General features: G+C 47.8%; 1 protein-coding gene across 2 annotated transcripts in view; it reads right to left on the reverse strand.

Moving 5' to 3' along the window:
* DBR1 (debranching RNA lariats 1) overlaps positions 1-19,938 on the reverse strand; it is a 55,726-nt gene that overhangs the window by 32,267 nt on the left and 3,521 nt on the right. For both annotated transcript variants that reach the window (XM_063932994.1, XM_063932995.1), the window contains exons 2-3: positions 3,567-3,828; positions 3,249-3,373 (exon numbers count right to left, since the gene is read on the reverse strand). In XM_063932994.1, coding sequence (XP_063789064.1) covers positions 3,249-3,373; positions 3,567-3,763 — 322 coding nt within the window. In that variant the 5' untranslated portion in view covers positions 3,764-3,828. The remainder of the gene's footprint in view (positions 1-3,248; positions 3,374-3,566; positions 3,829-19,938) is intronic.

The raw sequence follows: 19,938 nt of genomic DNA on the forward strand, positions 1-19,938 counted from the left end.
CAAAGTTTGTGTGCAGGATCCCTGGAGGGGTCTGCACCGTTCATAGCATCCTCCTGGCTGCGCGACTGCCGTGACTGACAGTGTGCTCTGTGCTCATGGCCTCCTCCTTGTTATGTGGCCTTAGCTAAAGTTGTTCTGAGAGAGCAGAATACGTGTTGTGTGACAAATGAAATCCCTATACACTGTGTTCCTGCAAACATTGCTGTTGTAGTGTCTTTACCGTAACTATCACCGATGTAACATAGTACTGGTCACCTAGAAATCTAAGTGGTTTTTTTAATGTTATTTTAGTCATACTGTATTGAATGATGGCATTAGCATATTATCAATGTATATTACTACCTCATATCTTCTGAAAGATGGATTATTTTGTATAAGTGCTCTACCTGGCGCAATCTGTATAATGTGCTCTACCTGGCGCAATCTGTATAATGTGCTCTACCTGGCGCAATCTGTATAATGTGCTCTACCTGGCGCAATCTGTATAATGTGCTCTACCTGGCGCAATCTGTATAATGTGCTCTACCTGGCGCAATCTGTATAATGTGCTCTACCTGGCGCAATCTGTATAATGTGCTCTACCTGGCACAATGTGTGTAACATGCTCTACCTGGCGCAATGTGTATAAGTGCTCTACCTGACACAATGTGTGTAACATGCTCTACCTGGCATAATCTGTATAATGTGCTCTACCTGGCGCAATGTGTGTAACGTGCTCTACCTGGCATAATCTGTATAATGTGCTCTATCTGGCACAATGTGTGTAACGTGCTCTACCTGGCGCAATGTGTGTAACATGTATGGGAGGTCCTACCTGGTGCAGTGTGTACAAGCGGCACTACTGTGATGTGGCCATGCCCCTTCTCCACGAAAACATGAACCTAAATTTTTGCAGCGCGCCTTCGGCGCGCAGTTCTTTCTTTCTTCACTTTATAGGTGCAAGAGAACCAATTCAGTTTCTGCGAAAGGCCACCAAAATGTGTACTTACAGCCCTGTTGCAGAGTGTCCTGTATGCTACACAGCCCAGCAGCACTGTCACCCCCTCCTCCCACTTGCAGCACTTTTGTAGTGTCAAAATGAAGTCTGTGTTTTTATATTGGAATCATTAATAAGATTAATAAGAACCTGTATTCCGATGGAACCCAAAAAAGGACAGCCAGGACCCCAATTTTTAAAAGTGAGGGGTCCCTGGGACCCACTTTTTTTGGGGCTTAGCGCGATCACTGTACGTCATCGAACCTTTTATGTAAGGAGTTGACACTGTCGGTTAATACCTTCCACATATCCACCTACTCTGGTGTCGGCCCCGCCGGGGGAGACATCACACTTATCGGCTCCTGCTCCGCCTCCACGTAAGCCTCCTCCTCAAACATGTCGACACAGCCGTACCGACACACCGCACACACACAGGGAATGCTCTGACTGAGGACAGGACCCCACAAAGTCCTTTGGGGAGACAGAGAGAGTATGCCAGCACACACCACAGCGCTATATAACACAGGGATTTACACTACCACAGAGTGAATTTTCCTCAATAGCTGCTTATGTCACCTTTTTGCGCCTAAATTTATGTGCCCCCCCTCTCTTTTTTACCCTTCTTGTAGTGTATACTGCAGGGGAGAGCCTGGGGAGCGTCCTTCCAGCGGAGCTGTGAAGAGAAAATGGCGCCAGTGTGCTGAGGGAGATAGCCCCAACCCCTCTGCGGCGGGCTTCTCCCGCTTTTTTAATAATGTTAATGGCGGGGGATTAGGCACATATACAGTTTATAACTGTATTATGTGCAATTTTGCCAAAAGGTATACTTATTGCAGCCCAGGGCGCCCCCCCAGCGCCCTGCACCCACCAGTGACCGGAGCGTGTGGTGTGCTGTGGGAGCAATGGCGCACAGCTGCAGTGCTGTGCGCTACTTTATTGAAGACTGGAGTCTTCAGCCGCCGTTTTTCTTCTGGTTCTTCCGTCTTTTGGCTCTGCAAGGGGGACGGCGGCGCGGCTCCGGGAACGGACGATCGAGGTCGGGCCCTGTGTTCGATCCCTCTGGAGCTAATGGTGTCCAGTAGCCTTAGAAGCACAAGCTAGCTGCAAGCAGGTAGGTTTGCTTCTCTCCCCTCAGTCCCTCGTAGCAGTGAGTCTGTTGCCAGCAGATCTCACTGAAAATAAAAAACCTAACAAATACTATCTTTTCTAGTAAGCTCAGGAGAGCCCACTAGGTGCATCCAGCTCTGGCCGGGCACAGATTCTAACTAAGGTCTGGAGGAGGGGCATAGAGGGAGGAGCCAGTGCACACCAGATAAAGTTCCTAATCTTTTTTTTTTTAAGAGTGCCCAGTCTCCTGCGGAGCCCGTCTATTCCCCATGGTCCTTACGGAGTACCCAGCATCCACTAGGACGTCAGAGAAAAGGGTTATACAGTGCTGTACAGGGCCATAAAACAACTTTATATTACATACACAATGAAGTTGGGATACAATGTTGGAGAGGGCCTGCTCGCATGAGCTTACATTCCAAGGGCATATGAGTGGACACAAAGCGGTGGATTCAAATGTTGCACCATGCCCCCTGCTGGCCATCTATAGTAATTGGCGTCTATCAGAGTTATTCAATTGTTGCTCTGTTCAGGCGGGCATTACCCTCGGAACACGCAAGTTTTCTCACAGCCTCTGGAGGTACGAGAATAAGTGTGTTTAAGTCCACAGTTTAGGCACCCAAACCCGTAACTTTGCTTGGCTAAACCCGGAGCTGCCAGCAGCTTAAAATGCTAATAGACGTCTGATTGGAGCAACAATTGAATAGCTCCAATAGACACCTATTACTATAGATGGCCAGCAGGGGGCACATACACCATTTGAATTAACCCCAAATAGAGAGCAGAGCTGTAACATACAGAGTTAGCAGGAGGGGTAGTAGGCTTTAGTGCAGAGAGGAACCTTCAAGGCAAGCTAAAAAGCCCCCGCTATTACATATCTAGTTGTTAGATAAATAGTTGCATTCTCATTAATATTAATGTAGCCAACAGAATTCCAGATTACGGTGCAAGCAGGTGACGGATGCACCTCTCAAAAACGCAAGTTTGTGAGAAACACTGTCCTCACTGCTTGCACGCACCTCTATGGGTGGAGGAAAAAGTAGCAAGAATTTACAGCCCGGACAACTCGCATAGTGTTAGCGCCCCAAGTTCCGATGGAGCCTCATGAGATAAACAGTGGCAAAGGGCATTACTTGTTTAAAAAAAATAAAAAAATCAATCTTACCCAGGTAGTAAATATTTGGAGCAACCCAGCCACCATAGGGCAGTTCCTGGAGGTAATTTGATGCCTCGTGATTGCCTCCAATGAATATGGTTAAAATTGGAGCCTTCTTTTCTCCAGAATAATATCTAGAAACAACAATCAATAGGTTTATAAAAAAATACATAATATCTACAAGGTTTCTCCAGAGTCAGACATGCACAGCGGGAGGTGGGGTGTATCTCTCCCTCTCCTTTACAGCCAGCGGCTCCCGCATTTTTACATGGTAATACTATGCTCAGCTCCCGCCGTCTCAATATCATGCATATTCAGTGTCCTTACTTATAAAAGGTCTGCATCTGGCGGTACTTTGGCGGCACGGCCATGCAATTCATATCCCCCTCGTTCCTCACAGCCTGGAAGTCTCCGCAGCAGAGTAGGAGATCCACCTTTGTGTTCTCTTTCTTCTCCAAGAACTGGATGGTCTCATAGATCATATCCAGCTCTCCGTGACAGCAGCCTTCCACTGCAATCTTCATGGCGGCGGCTGCTGTGGTGGTCCCAGTATAGAACTTGGGGGCAGTCTCTGTCCTTACTCCGACATCTGTACACATACATACAAACATTATAAAATAAAATAATGTAAATAAATATAAAAAAAAAATAAAAAACACAGGACACAATACATTCCCAGCTCGCAACATGATAAACAGAAAATTTTTGGTGTAGACTGTGCAAAACATGCGGATACTTATTTATCAGCCAGTTAATGACAGTTCGGCTATTTGCCATTACCAGCAACACCCCAGATATATACGTTATGGTAGAATAAATACCGTTATCAACATTAAGTTCTTAAGTCCACAGGATAACATTGGGATATGATGAAGCGACAGCAGATTTGCACCAAATTGGTCAAAGCTTTTCGGCCTCCCAGCATGCAATGGGCCCGTCCATATATATCCCCGCCTCCTGGCTCAGACAAATCAGTTGTTTTCCCAAAGCTTAAGGCAGGAGCATCATAGATAGCCCTAATCAGGCGAGAAGAACACACATGCACACCCTTCCGTACAAGATGGAAGAGGTTAGTGAGTAAAAGGATCCTCAAATCAGGTGGATCCCTGTGGACTTAGGAGAAATACAGTTATCAACGGTAAGTTCTTACCATAACGTATATTTCTCAGGCAGGGTCCACAGGTTATCCACAGGATAATAATGGGATTTTCCAAAGCAATTTAGTGGTGGGGACGCTCCTGATTGGACAGGAGAACCTTACGCCCGAATTCAGCGTCATGAGAGGCAAAAGTATCCAAGGCATAATATCTAATGAATGTGTTAATGGAAGACCATGTGGCTGCCTTACATATCTGTTTTGTTGAAGCACCACGTTGTGCTGCCCATGATGGACCTACCTTACGAGTAGAGTGAGCAGAGACATTATCCGGAACAGGGAGATCAGCGTGAGAATATGCTTCTGAAATAGTCATCTTTTATTTGCCATTGTTGATGTCCCTTGTATGTGTCTATATGTTATTAAATAGTGTACTACACATGTGGTTTCCCTCTCCCCTCTATTTTACATATCGGTATTCCTTTGATATATGCTGTGAGGAGGAGGTGTGAAAAAAAGATTTTACTCACCGATAAATCTATTTCTCGTAGTCCGTAGTGGATGCTGGGGACTCCGTCAGGACCATGGGGAATAGCGGCTCCGCAGGAGACAGGGCACAAAAAGTAAAAGCTTTTGGACCTAGGTGGTGTGCACTGGCTCCTCCCCCTATGACCCTCCTCCAAGCCTCAGTTAGGATACTGTGCCCGGACGAGCGTACACAATAAGGAAGGATTTTGAATCCCGGGTAAGACTCATACCAGCCACACCAATCACACCGTACAACTTGTGATCTGAACCCAGTTAACAGTATGATAACAGAGGAGACTCTGAAAAGATGGCTCACTACAACAAAAACCCGATTTTGTTAACAATAACTATGTACAAGTATTGCAGACAATCCGCACTTGGGATGGGCGCCCAGCATCCACTACGGACTACGAGAAATAGATTTATCGGTGAGTAAAATCTTATTTTCTCTAACGTCCTAAGTGGATGCTGGGGACTCCGTCAGGACCATGGGGATTATACCAAAGCTCCCAAACGGGCGGGAGAGTGCGGATGACTCTGCAGCACCGAATGAGAGAACTCAAGGTCCTCCTCAGCCAGGGTATCAAATTTGTAGAATTTAGCAAACGTGTTTGCCCCTGACCAAGTAGCTGCTCGGCAAAGTTGTAAAGCCGAGACCCCTCGGGCAGCCGCCCAAGATGAGCCCACTTTCCTTGTGGAATGGGCTTTTACAGATTTTGGCTGTGGCAGGCCTGCCACAGAATGTGCAAGCTGAATTGTACTACAAATCCAACGCGCAATAGTCTGCTTAGAAGCAGGAGCACCCAGCTTGTTGGGTGCATACAGGATAAACAGCGAGTCAGATTTCCTGACTCCAGCCGTCCTGGAAACATATATTTTCAGGGCCCTGACTACGTCCAGCAACTTGGAGTCCTCCAAGTCCCTAGTAGCCGCAGGCACCACAATAGGTTGGTTTAGGTGAAACGCTGAAACCACCTTAGGAAGAAATTGAGGACGAGTCCTCAATTCCGCCCTATCCGAATGAAATATCAGGTAAGGGCTTTTATAGGATAAAGCCGCCAATTCAGATACTCGCCTGGCAGAAGCCAGGGCCAACAACATTACCACTTTCCATGTGAGATATTTTAATTCCACCGTGGCAAGTGGCTCAAACCAATGTGATTTTAGGAATCCCAAAACTACATTGAGATCCCAAGGTGCCACTGGGGGCACAAAGGGAGGCTGTATATGCAGTACCCCTTTTACAAAAGTCTGAACTTCAGGAAATGAAGCCAATTCTCTCTGAAAGAAAATCGACAAGGCCGAAATTTGAACCTTAATGGACCCTAACTTTAGGCCCATGGACAGTCTTGTTTGCAGGAAATGTAGGAAACGACCTAGTTGAAATTCCTCTGTCGGGGCCTTCTTGGTCTCGCACCACGCAACATATTTTCGCCAAATACGGTGATAATGCTGTGCGGTTACATCCTTCCTAGCTTTAATCAGGGTAGGAATAACTTCATCTGGAATGCCTTTTTCCTTCAGTTAATCCGGCGTTCAACCGCCATGCCGTCAAACGCAGCCGCGGTAAGTCTTGGAACAGACAGGGTCCCTGCTGAAGCAGGTCCCTTCTTAGCGGCAGAGGCCACGGGTCCTCTGTGAGCATCTCTTGAAGTTCCGGGTACCAAGTCCTTCTTGGCCAATCCGGAGCCACTAGTATAGTTCTTACTCCTCTCCGTCTTATAATTCTCAGTACCTTGGGTAAGAGAGGCAGAGGAGGGAACACATACACCGACTGGAACACCCAAGGTGTTACCAGAGCGTCCACAGCTATTGCTTGCGGGTCTCTTGACCTGGCGCAATACCTGTCTAGTTTTTTGTTGAGGCGTGACGCCATCATGTCCACCTTTGGTTTTTCCCAACGGTTCACAATCATGAGGAAGACTTCCGGATGAAGTCCCCACTCTCCCGGGTGTAGGTCGTGTCTGCTGAGGAAGTCTGCTTCCCAGTTGTCCACTCCCGGAATGAACACTGCTGACAGTGCTATCACATGATTTTCCGCCCATTGCAGAATCCTTGCAGCTTCTGTCATTGCCCTCCTGCTTCTTGTGCCGCCCTGCCTGTTTATGTGGGCGACTGCTGTGATGTTGTCCGACTGGATCAACACCGGCTGACCCTGAAGCAGAGGCTTTGCTAGGCTTAGAGCATTGTAAATTGCCCTTAGTTCCAGTATATTTATGTGAAGTGAAGTCTCCAGGCTTGACCACACTCCCTGGAAGTTTCTTCCTTGTGTGACTGCTCCCCAGCCTCTCAGGCTGGCATCCGTGGTCACCAGGATCCAGTCCTGAATGCCGAATCTGCGGCCCTCTAGGATATGAGCACTTTGCAGCCACCACAGAAGAGATACCCTTGTCCTTGGAGACAGGGTTATTTTCTGATGCATCTGAAGATGCGATCCGGACCATTTGTCCAGCAGATCCCACTGAAAAATTCTTGCGTGGAATCTGCCGAATGGAATCGCTTCGTAAGAAGCCACCATTTTTCCCAGGACCCTTGTGCATTGATGCACTGACACCTTTCCTGGTTTTAGGAGGTTCCTGACTAGCTCGGATAACTCCCTGGCTTTCTCCTCCGGGAGAAACACCTTTTTCTGGACTGTGTCCAGAATCATCCCTAGGAACAGCAGACGTGTCGTCGGAATCAGCTGCGATTTTGGAATATTTAAATCCACCCGTGCTGTTGTAGTACTTCTTGAGATAGTGCTACTCCGACTTCTAACTGTTCTCTGGACCTTGCCCTTATTAGGAGATCGTCCAAGTAAGGTATAATTAATACGCCTTTTCTTCGAAGAAGAATCATCATTTCGGCCATTACCTTGGTAAAGACCCGGGGTGCCGTGGACAATCCAAACGGCAGCGTCTGAAACTGATAATGACAGTTCTGTATTACGAACCTGAGATACCCTTGGTGAGAAGGGCAAATCGGGACATGGAGATAGGCATCCTTGATGTCCAGAGACACCATATAGTCCCCTTCTTCCAGGTTCGCTATCACTGCTCTGAGTGATTCCATCTTGAATTTGAACCTTTTGATATAAGTGTTCAAAGATTTTAGATTTAAAATCGGTCTCACCTAACCGTCTGGTTTCGGTACCACAAACAGTGTGGAGTAATATCCCTTCCCTTGTTGTAGGAGGGGTACTTTTATTATCACCTGTTGGGAGTACAGCTTGTGAATGGCTCCCAATACCGCCTCCCTGTCGGAGGGAGCTATTGGTAAAGCAGACTTCAGGAACCGGCGAGGGGGAGACGTCTCGAATTCCAATTTGTACCCCTGAGATACTACTTGCAGGATCCAGGGGTTCACTTGCGAGTGAGCCCACTGCGCGCTGAAATTTCTGAGACGACCTCCCACCGTACCCGAGTCTGCTTGTAAGGACCCAGCGTCATGCTGAGGACTTGGCAGAAGCGGAAGAGGGCTTCTGTTCTTTGGAAGAAGCCGTCTGCTGCAGTCTTTTTCCCCTTCCTCTACCCCGGGGCAGATATGACTGTCCTTTTGTCCGCTTGCCTTTATGGGAACGAAAGGACTGATGCTGAAAAGACGGTGTCTTTTTCTGTTGAGAGGTGACTTGAGGTAAAAATGTGGATTTCCCAGCCGTTGCCGTGGTTACCAGGTCTGATAGACCGACCCCAAATAACTCCTCCCCTTTATACGGCAATACCTACATGTGCCGTTTTGAATCCGCATCACCTGACCACTGTCGCGTCCATAACCCTCTTCTGGCAGAAATGGACAGCGCACTTACTCTTGATGCCAGAGTGCAAATATCTCTCTGTGCATCTCGCATATATAAAAATGCATCTTTTAATTGCTCAATAGTCAATAAAATACTGTCCCTATCCAGGGTATCAATATTCTCAGTCAGGGAGTCCGACCACGCCACCCCAGCACTGCACATCCAGGCTGAGGCGATTGCTGGTCGCAGTATAACACCAGTATGTGTGTATATACTTTTAAGGATATTTTCCAGCCTCCTATCTGCTGGCTCCTTAAGGGCGTCCGTTTCTGGAGACGGTAACGCCACTTGTTTTGATAAGCGTGTGAGCGCCTTATCTACCCTAGGGGGTGTTTCCCAACGAGCCCTAACCTCTGGTGGGAAGGGATATAATGCCAATAATTTTTTAGTATACTTTTACTTCTAAGCAGCTCAGGAGAGCCACCTAGATTGCACCCTTCTCGGCCGGGCACAAAGATCTAACTGAGGCTTGGAGGAGGGTCATAGGGGGAGGAGCCAGTGCACACCACCTAGGTCCAAAAGCTTTTACTTTTTGTGCCCTGTCTCCTGCGGAGCCGCTATTCCCCATGGTCCTGACGGAGTCCCCAGCATCCACTTAGGACGTTAGAGAAACAGAGGATTGGACATTTGCATCAGCCTGCAGGGTTGTATATGTTTTATGATATTTATCTCATTATCCCTGCATGAGAGCACTTTGCTTACTATCATTTAGTATTGGCGCCTGGTGGCACTCGTGGCCAATAATGTCTCTTTGAGCATCTCTCATATAAAGGACAGCATTTTTAATATGCCCCAGGGTCAATAAAACAGTATCCCTATCTAGGGTATCAAACTCCTCTGATAAGGTATCAGTCCATGCCGCTACTGCACTACAGACCCAGGCCGACGCGATTGCCGGTCTGAGCAAGGTACCTGAATGTGTATAAATAGACTTCAGGGTACCCTCCTGTTTGCGATCAGCAGTATACTTGAGGGTAGCCGTATCCTGGGACGGCAGGGCTACCTTTTTGGATAAGCGTGTTAAAGCTTTGTCCACCCTAGGGGAGGATTCCCATCGTAACCTGTCCGTTGGCGGGAAAGCATACGCCATAAGAATCCGTTTGGAAATCTGCAGTTTTTTATCTGGAGATTCCCAAGCTGTTTCACATAACTCATTCAGTTCGTGTGAGGGGGGAAAGTTACCTCAGGTTTCTTTCCCTTATACATATACACCCTCGTGTCAGGGACAGGGGTTTCCTCAGTGATGTGCTAAACCTCCTTAATTACTATAATCATATATCGGAGTTATTTAGCCAACACTGGCTGTAACTTTGCATCATCGTAATCGACACTGGAGTCAGAATCCATGTCGGTATCTGTGTCAACAATTTGAGATAGCGGGCGCTTCTGAGACCCTGACGGTCCCTGCGACATAGGATCAGGCGCGGGTTGGGACCCTGACTGTCCTGAAGCTTTAGCTTTTCCTAACCTTTTATGCAGGGAATTAACATCATCATTTAAAACCTTCCATATATCCATCCAATCCAGTGTCGGAGCTATCGGCGGAGACACCACATTCACTTGCTCCCGCTCTGCTTCCACATAGCCTTCCTCATCAGACATGTCGACACAAGCGTACCGACACACCACACACACAGGGAATGCCCTTTTTGAAGACAGTTCCCCCACAAGGCCCTTAGGAGAGACAGAGAGAGAGTATGCCAGCACACACCCCAGCGCTATAAACCCAAGAATAATACAGTAACTTAATGTTAACCCAGTAGCTGCTGTTTATATATTGTTTTTTGTGCCTATTTATGTGCCCCCCCCCCCCCCCTCTCTTTTTACCTTCTTCTATCGTGTATCTGCAGGGGAGAGCCTGGGGAGCTTCCTCTCAGTGGAGCTGTGGAGAAAATATGGCGCTGGTAAGTGCTAAGGAAGAAGCTCCGCCCCCTCGGCGGCGTGCTTCTGTCCCGCTTAAATATGCAATTTCTGGTGGGGGCTCATACATATATACAGTGCCTAGCTGTATATATGTTTACTTTTGCCAAAAGAGGTCCCAAATGCTGCCCAGGGCGCCCCCCCCCCTGCTCCCTTACAGTGACCGGAGTATGTGAGGTGTGTGGGAGCAATGGTACACAGCTGCAGTGCTGTGCGTTACCTCAGTGAAGAACGGAGTCTTCTGCCGCCTGTGAAGTCTTCTTTGCTTCTCATACTTCTGTCTTCCGGCTCTGCGAGGGAGACGGTGGCGCGGCTGTGGGATCGGACGGCGAGGGCGAGATCCTGCGTACGATCCCTCTGGAGCTAATGGTGTCCAGTAGCCTAAGAAGCAGGACCTAGCTTCAGAGAGTAGGGCTGCTTCTCTCCCCTCAGTCCCACGATGCAGGGAGTCTGTTGCCAGCAGAGCTCCCTGAAAATAAAATACCTAACAAAATACTTTCTATCAGTAAACTCAGGAGAGCTCACTGAAAAGCACTCAGCTCGTCTGGGCACAGTATCAAACTGAGGTCTGGAGGAGGGGCATAGAGGGAGGAGCCAGTGCACACCAGGAACTAAATTCTTTCTTAAAGTGTCCATGTCTCCTGCGGAGCCAGTCTATCCCCATGGTCCTTACGGAGTCCCCAGCATCCACTAGGACGTTAGAGAAAGTCTGTTGCAGATGACACAGGAGTATTTCCTGAGACTGTGCCAGTATTAACAGATCGTCAAGGTATGGAAAAAATTCTTATCCCCTGCTGGCGGAGATAAGCTGCCATTACCACCATATTTTTGGTAAATACTCTGGGGGCTGTGGCTAACCCAAATGGTAGGGCCTGAAACTGAAAATGCTGTTGGAGGATAGCGAACCTGAGATAGCACTGATGGGACAGTGCTATAGGAACATGTAGGTAAGCATCCTGGATATCTAGGGATACCATATAATCCCCTGGCTCCATGGCCAAAATGATGGAACGTAAAGTCTCAATGTGAAACCGAGGTACCCAAATGTACTTGTTCAGCACTTTGAGATTGAGTATGGGCCGGAATGACCCATTTGGCTTCTGAACTAGAAACAGGTTGGAGTAAAAACCCTGTCCTTGTTGTGCAGGAGGAACTGGAATGATTACCCCTGACTGAAGCAATTTCTGAACGGCCTCTTGCAAAGCCCTGGCCTTTGGGGTCATTCCGACCCGTTCACGTGCAGCGGTTCTTCGCTGTGGTGCAAACAGGTCGGGACTGCGGCTGTGTGGCGACCGCCACCAGCGCAGAAAGTGATCGCAGCGGCGATTGCATGAACACTGCCAGGCGGGAGGCGTTTCGGGGCGGATCCTCACAGTTTTCAAAGCGTGGTGAGGCGAACGCAGGTGGATCCAGGCATTTGGAGGGCGGATGTCTGACGTCAATCCCGGGACCTTTGTCACTGGATTCGTCGCACAGGGTAAGTAACTCTTACCCTGGTCTTGTTTTGCAGCAAACTTTTTTAGCATAGCAGGACTGCACAAGCGATCGCAGCCCTGCTATGCTAAAATACACTACCCCTATAGGCGGCGTGAATTCGATCGCACGAGCAGCAAAAAGTTGCTACGTGCGGTCAACTCGGAATGAGGGCCTTTGTCTCTACCAGAGACGGGTACAAACACACCTTTGAGGAGGGTGTTTCTTGAAGGCAAATGCATAATAGAGAGATACCGCTTCCTGCACCCAGGCATCTGTTGTAGACTGCTGCCAGATATGAGCAAACTGAAGAAGTCAGCCCCCCCACCCTGGAATCCCCCAGGTGGAGGCCCGCACCATCAGGCTGATGGCTTATTTTCTGTTTTACTAACCAGTCTTCTGGTAGCCTAATGCTATTTAGTCTTACCAGACTTGTTGTATTGGGGCGGTTTGCCATCACTTTTCCCTTTAGCTTTTCCTTGAGACCGAAAAGCTGGAACTTTAGGTTTGAATATGTATGTGGAAGGAAACTTTACTTTCTCTTTCATCCACTAGGGGACACTGGAGTTCCTCTTAGACATTAGGGTGTGAAGCTTGCAACCGGAGGTGTGGCACAAGGATTCAGAGAAATGGATTTATCAGTAAGTATCAAAATCCTCTTTTCTTGGAGTCTGCTTCTGAATATCTGTCAATTCTTCACCAAAAAGAATATCTCCAGAGAAATGTAAAAACTCCAAAACCTTATTAGATTCTGAATCAGCTTTCCATGTACGTAGCCAAACTGCTCTGTGAGCAGCTACTGTTGAAGCTGATGCCCTGGAGGCAATTGTACCCATATCCAAAGCTGCTTCTTCCAAGAACGTTGCAGCCTGTTTTATATGTGATATGGGATTTTTGCGCTCTAGATGCCATTGAAAGATCACCGTCCAATGCATCAGCCCAGGCAGCCACTACTTTTGCCATCCAAGCTGAAGCCATGGCTGATCTTATGACTGCCCCAGAGAGGGAAAAATGTTTTGTTTTAAAATATCCACTCTCCTATCCGTGACATCATTTAATGATGTTGAAGGCAAAGGTAATGTAGATTGTCGCACTAAACGAATAACATGCGTATCTACTGTGGGAGCCATCTCTCTCTTTAAACAATCCCCAGCTGGAAGAGGATAATTGGAATTCCATTTCCTAGGAATTCTAAACTTCTTACTGGGTGTAGCCCAAGCCTCTTCCATGATTTCAGTCAGCTGATCTGACCCAGGAACCTCAATGTTAACCTCTTTGGGATGTTTAAACACAGGTGCCTGCTGATTCTTCTAAGGATTGAACGGCTATCATTGGCTTAATTAACTCAGCTATGTCCACTGAGCTGAGCCCTATCTCCTCCTCTTTGTATGCAGAACCAAAGCTTAATGAGCCTTCATCTTCTGATGAATCCTCATCTGAAACATGTGTAGACTGTGAAGATGTAGATTTACTTACCACTGGCTTTTCATCCTGTTTCTTTTGAGAGGCTGCTGCTGGAAGTGATAAACCGCCGGTGGGAAGCTGCATGTAAGGGTTAATTGTGTAACCTATTCCTGGTACAGAAGTTGGAATTATCCGCTCAGCTATACTGGATAATGTTTGTGCAAACATAGCCCAAGAGGGATCAACTTAACTTGCACCTGTATCTGCCTTGTACTATTCAAGAGACAATGGTGAAAGCTACAACAATTTGCACACAAACCATCCTGAACCAGATCCTGAGAGGTTAACACAGCTTTGCAAGACAAACATGCGAGTGTATCTTCCTCACCCTTGCCGCTCTTAGACATGATAAATAATCAACACTTACAGTGTACTACACAATTTGTGACTGTAATCACTTTAAGACTCGTTAAAGTGACATACAATCCAACCCTACCCTGCTGTACACCAGCATTGAGGATCGGGATAAAATAAAAACTGACAGAATTATAGTAAAGTCAGCAATCACACTATCAGTCAGTCACGTCATACATTAGTATAATAAGCAATATGAGTACATAATTAACTACAGGTACATTTCAAGTATGTAGGAGAAACATTACTGTATTACTTTATAAAAGTTTTAACCGTATGCAGACGCATAGCGAAATAAACCACATTAATATTATCAGACTCGTATGCATTATGCACTTATCCAACTATTTGTACTCAAAACGTAGATAGAGACTTAGTGCTGTATAACCCATACTTAAGGTGCTTACACACTGAGCGTTTTTTCCCAGCGTGTATGCATAGCGATGATCGCTGACATCGCTGGGCTGAAAAGCGCTCAGTGCATACACACTGAGCACTTCTCCCCCCTGCCCAGCGATGTCAGCGGGGGTGAGCAGCTTTCCATAGCAGGATGCTATGGAAAGCCACTCACCCCGCCATTCATCTACTGGTAATACCAGTAGATGAACGGCGGCTGCCAGCGATGAAGCGGCAGCCGCTCACCCTAAAAGTGAACTGCTGTCAGCTCAAAATCGCCCAGTGTGTATGGGCCTTTAACCCACTTCCAGGATCAATCAATATGCCTGCAAACGCTGAGTGGATCCAGACGCTATTAGTGTACACCGCTGCTCCATGAACCTATAGTGAACACAGACGCCCAAGTGAACACTGACGCACCAGTCACACAGCCGCCTATTATTATTATCAATTATTTATATAGCGCACGCATATTCCACAGCGCTTTACAGGGAATATTTGGCCATTCACATCTTTCCCTGCCCCTTACCCGGGGGAAACCCACGTAAGTACGGGGAGAATATACAAACTCCAGACAGTTAGGGCCATGGTGGGAATCGAACCATTACACCATCCATACTGCCTATTCTGCGACTGGGTCCCCTCGTGTACAGCGTCTGACACGGAAGCGGGAAAACAGTTCATGGCGGGAGACTCAGAGGAAACTGGTCATGAACCGGGGGGAGGGGCAACCAGCAGAGCATCTGACTCCCCACAGCTGACATCAACCCTAGGGATCGCTGCCTCATACTACTCCTGGAGCCTATGATACATAAGGGCTAGTGCACCTGAGGTGGCAGCCGCGTCAGCGACTGATAGTCTCCTCCCAAACCAGTGCGGCTGTGTCCATATTCCCCCTCTAAGCGGAACCGGTGCTTTACCTCCTCTCCGTGCTCCGATCACAGCCCGGTAACGTCTGCTGGACCTGCTAGTATATCCGACACAGACGCCCGCCAAAACAGCACTGTACTCGTGGGTAAGCGTTATTGCGGCCCGGCGGAGAGTTGTTGGAGCGATTCTTTCTAAGTATACGTATAAGACGCTTTTTAGAAAGATCACTCAAAAAAATAGTAAGACTATAAAAATAAAATAAGAAAGCTTATGGCTGCTAATAACCAGCATCCCATTGACCATGGTCCGGCTCCTACCGCACCAAACAAAAAACTGATTTGTCTGAGCCAGGAGGCGGTGATATATGGACGGGCCCGTTGCATGCTGGGAGGCCAAAAAGCTTTGGCCGATTGGTGCAAATCCGCTGTCGCTTCATCATATCCCAATGTTATCCTGTGGATAACCTGTGGACCCTGCCGGGGAAAGACATAGTAAGGATTGTTAATGCTATTCCTCCCTAATCTGCGCTATAGGCATCAACAGGGGACACCGCACCTGCGTGATCACACTACTACACCAAAGCCACCATCCATTACATGTCATGTATTATTATACTACAGCATGGATCTACTGGGGGAAGGGGGGGGGAGATCATGCCAAACAAATTGTAATGCCTTTTTTGACTCCGTGATTAAAATAATAGCTGAAGTGGGGCCGCCATAGCCTAGCTAGACTTTACTAAGGCATTTGACACAGCCCCACATTGCAGACTACAAAAACTCAAAAAAGTGTTGTATTGGATTATAAAACAGTGGAATGGATAAGAACCTGGTTGGATAGAGGAATGGTCAAGAGTGCGGCAATTACAGGTTAACGCAAAAAAATGCAAAATCATGCACTTGGGTCTCAAAAACCCAAAGACTAAATATAGTATTAATGGCACTATACTGGAAACTACTGAGGAGGAAAGGGATCTAGGAGACACTATTTCAGGTGACATAAAGGCAGGTAAGCAATGTAACAAGGCAATGAGGAAGGCTAGTCAGATGCTTGGCTGCATTGGGAGAGGAATCAGCAGCAGAAAGAAAGAAGTAATAATGCCACTGTATAGGTCATTGGTACGGCCTCATCTAGAATAGGGATCTCGACGGTCAGAATACAGATGCTGGGATCCTGGCAGCCAGAATGCTGGCAGCGGGGTAAGTGCAAAGAGTCCGCTTGCAGGCTCCCTGCTCTCACCACAATGTGGGCTCAGTGGCTCGCCACAGATTTTATTTCCACTCTATGGGTGCCGTGGACACCCACGAGTGGTAACAGGGCTTGCGCCGCTGGCGGCCGGGATCCTGGCGTCGCTATTCTGACTGCTGGGATGTTGACTACATCCCTCTAGAATACGGTGTCCAGTTTTGAAGCCATATCTCCAGAAGGATATAAATACATTAGAGACTGTACAAAGAAGGACAACTAAAATCGTGCATGGCCTACATCACAAAACTTACCCAGAAAGACTGATGGGGCTATACACACTTACTGATTCGCCACCGAGCTGCAGACGGCGGATACGGCCGACCCGTCATTCCCCCCGTCACCATAGCAATGCATGCTAATATGGACAATATCGTCCATATTGGCCTGCATGCATAAGCGATGGGGCACCAACGGTGAACGAGCGCGGGGCCGCGCATCGTTGGTGCCTACACACTGCACGTTATGAAGGAGTTCTCGCTCATTAATGAACGAGAACGTTCATATCGTGCAGTATCATCTGCCAATGCGTAGGGACCTTAAGAAATCTCAACATGTATAGTTTGGAGCAGAGAAGGGAAAGGGGGGACATGATAGAAACTTTCAAATATATCAACGGCTTTACCAAAGTCCAGGAGGGAAACATTCTCCAAATGAAGAGATGCACTGAGACTGGAGGGGGGAGGTTCAGGGGAAATTTGAGGAAGAATGACTTCACAGAAAGGGTAATGGACAAGTGGAATAGCCCCCATCAGAGGCAGTAGTGGCTAAGACAGTAGAGCAATGTATACATGCATGGGATAGACATAAGGATATCCTTACTAGACCTAAGTGATACCCCTTTTCCACTAGCTCAAAAAACACGGGTAAATACACAGGGCGCACATTTACCCATGGTTTTTGCTAGTGGAAAAGAGTCGAATCCTAACCGGGTAGTTTACCTGGTTGAACATGAGTTCAACTGTGCTCACCAACCCGGCAATATGCTGGTTTGGTGAGCGCAGTGGGAAAGGGGGCTGAGCATGGGCGGATCCCGAGTGCGACCAGTGCTTCAGAGGTGGAAAAGGGGTATAATAAAATAAGAATTTACTTACCGATAATTCTATTTCTCGGAGTCCGTAGTGGATGCTGGGGTTCCTGAAAGGACCATGGGGGATAGCGGCTCCGCAGGAGACAGGGCACAAAAGTAAAGCTTTCCGATCAGGTGGTGTGCACTGGCTCCTCCCCCTATGACCCTCCTCCAAGCCAGTTAGGTACTGTGCCCGGACGAGCGTACACAATAAGGGAGGAATTTTGAATCCCGGGTAAGACTCATACCAGCCACACCAATCACACCGTACAACTTGTGATCTAAACCCAGTTAACAGTATGATAACAGCGGAGCCTCTGAAAAGATGGCTCACAACAATAATAACCCGATTTTTGTAACTATGTACAAGTATTGCAGATAATCCGCACTTGGGATGGGCGCCCAGCATCCACTACGGACTCCGAGAAATAGAATTATCGGTAAGTAAATTCTTATTTTCTCTATCGTCCTAGTGGATGCTGGGGTTCCTGAAAGGACCATGGGGATTATACCAAAGCTCCCAAACGGGCGGGAGAGTGCGGATGACTCTGCAGCACCGAATGAGAGAACTCCAGGTCCTCCTTAGCCAGGGTATCAAATTTGTAGAATTTAGCAAACGTGTTTGCCCCTGACCAAGTAGCTGCTCGGCAAAGTTGTAAAGCCGAGACCCCTCGGGCAGCCGCCCAAGATGAGCCCACCTTCCTTGTGGAATGGGCATTTACATATTTTGGCTGTGGCAGGCCTGCCACAGAATGTGCAAGCTGAATTGTATTACACATCCAACTAGCAATAGTCTGCTTAGACGCAAGAGCACCCAGTTTGTTGGGTGCATACCGGATAACAGCAAGTCAGTTTTCCTGACTCCAGCCGTCCTGGAACACATTTTCAGGGCCCTGACAACATCCAGCAACTTGGAGTCCTCCAAGTCCCTAGTAGGTGCAAGGCACCCCAATAAGCTGGTTCAGGTGAAACACTGACACCACCTTAGGGAGAGAACTGGGGACGAGACCGCAGCTCTGCCCTGTCCGAATGGACAAACAGATATGGGCTTTTTTGAGAAAAAACCACCAATTTGACACTCGCCTGGTCCAGGCCAGGGCCAAGAGCATGGTCACTTTTCATGTGAGATGCTTCAAATCCACAGATTTGACTGGTTTTAAACCAATGTGATTTGAGGAATCCCAGAACTACGTTGAGATCCCTCAGTGCCACTGGAGGCACAAAAGGGGGTTGTATATGCAATACTCCCTTGACAAACTTCTGGACTCCAGGAACTGAAGCCAATTCTTTCTGGAAGAAAATCGACAGGGCCGAAATTTGAACCTTAATGGACCCCAATTTGAGGCCCATAGACACTCCTGTTTGCAGGAAATGCAGGAAACGACCGAGTTGAAATTTCTTTGTGGGGCCTTCCTGGCCTCACACCACGCCATATTTTCGCCACATGTGGTGATAATGTTGTGCGGTCACCTCCTTTCTGGCTTTGACCAGGGTAGGAATGACCTCTTCCGGAATGCCTTTTTCCCTTAGGATCCGGCTTTCCACCGCCATGCCGACAAACGCAGCTGCGGTAGTCTTGGAACAGACATGGTACTTGCTGAAGCAAGTCCCTTCTTAGCGGCAGAGGCCATAAGACCTCTGTAAACATCTCTTGAAGTTCCGGGTACCAAGTCCTTCTTGGCCAATCCGGAGCCATGAGTATAGTTCTTACTCCTCTACGTCTTATAATTCTCAGCACCTTAGGTATGAGAAGCAGAGGAGGGAACACATACACGACTGGTACACCCACGGTGTTACCAGAACGTCCACAGCTATTGCCTGAGGGTCTCTTGACCTGGCGCAATACCTGTCCCGTTTTTTGTTCAGACGGGACGCCATCATGTCCACCTTTGGTATTTCCCAACGGTTTACAATCATGTGGAAAAAACTTCCCGATGAAGTTTCCACTCTCCCGGGTGGAGGTCGTGCCTGCTGAGGAAGTCTGCTTCCCAGTTTCCATTCCCGGGATGAAACACTGCTGACAGTGCTATCACATGATTTTCCGCCCAGCGAAAAGTCCTTGCAGTTTTTGCCATTGCCCTCCTGCTTCTTGTGTCGCCCTGTCTGTTTACGTGGGCGACTGCCGTGATGTTTTTCCCACTGGATCAATACCGGCTGACCTTGAAGCAGAGGTCTTGCTAAGCTTAGAGCATTATAAATTTACCCTTAGCTCCAGTATATTTATGTGGAGAAAAGTCTCCAGACTTGATCACACTCCTTGGAAATTTTTTCCTTGTGTGACTGCTCCCCAGCCTCTCGGGCTGGGCTCCGTGATCACCAGCATCCAATCCTGAATGCCGAATCTGCGGCCCTCTAGAAGATGAGCACTCTATAACCACCACAGGAGAGACACCCTTGTCCTTGGATATAGGGTTATCCGCTGATGCATCTGAAGATGCGATCCGGACCATTTGTCCAGCAGATCCCACTGAAAAGTTCTTGCGTGAAATCTGTCGAATGGAATTGCTTC

This window comes from Pseudophryne corroboree, chromosome 7, assembly GCF_028390025.1.
Source record: "Pseudophryne corroboree isolate aPseCor3 chromosome 7, aPseCor3.hap2, whole genome shotgun sequence".
Taxonomy (NCBI): Eukaryota; Metazoa; Chordata; class Amphibia; order Anura; family Myobatrachidae; genus Pseudophryne; species Pseudophryne corroboree.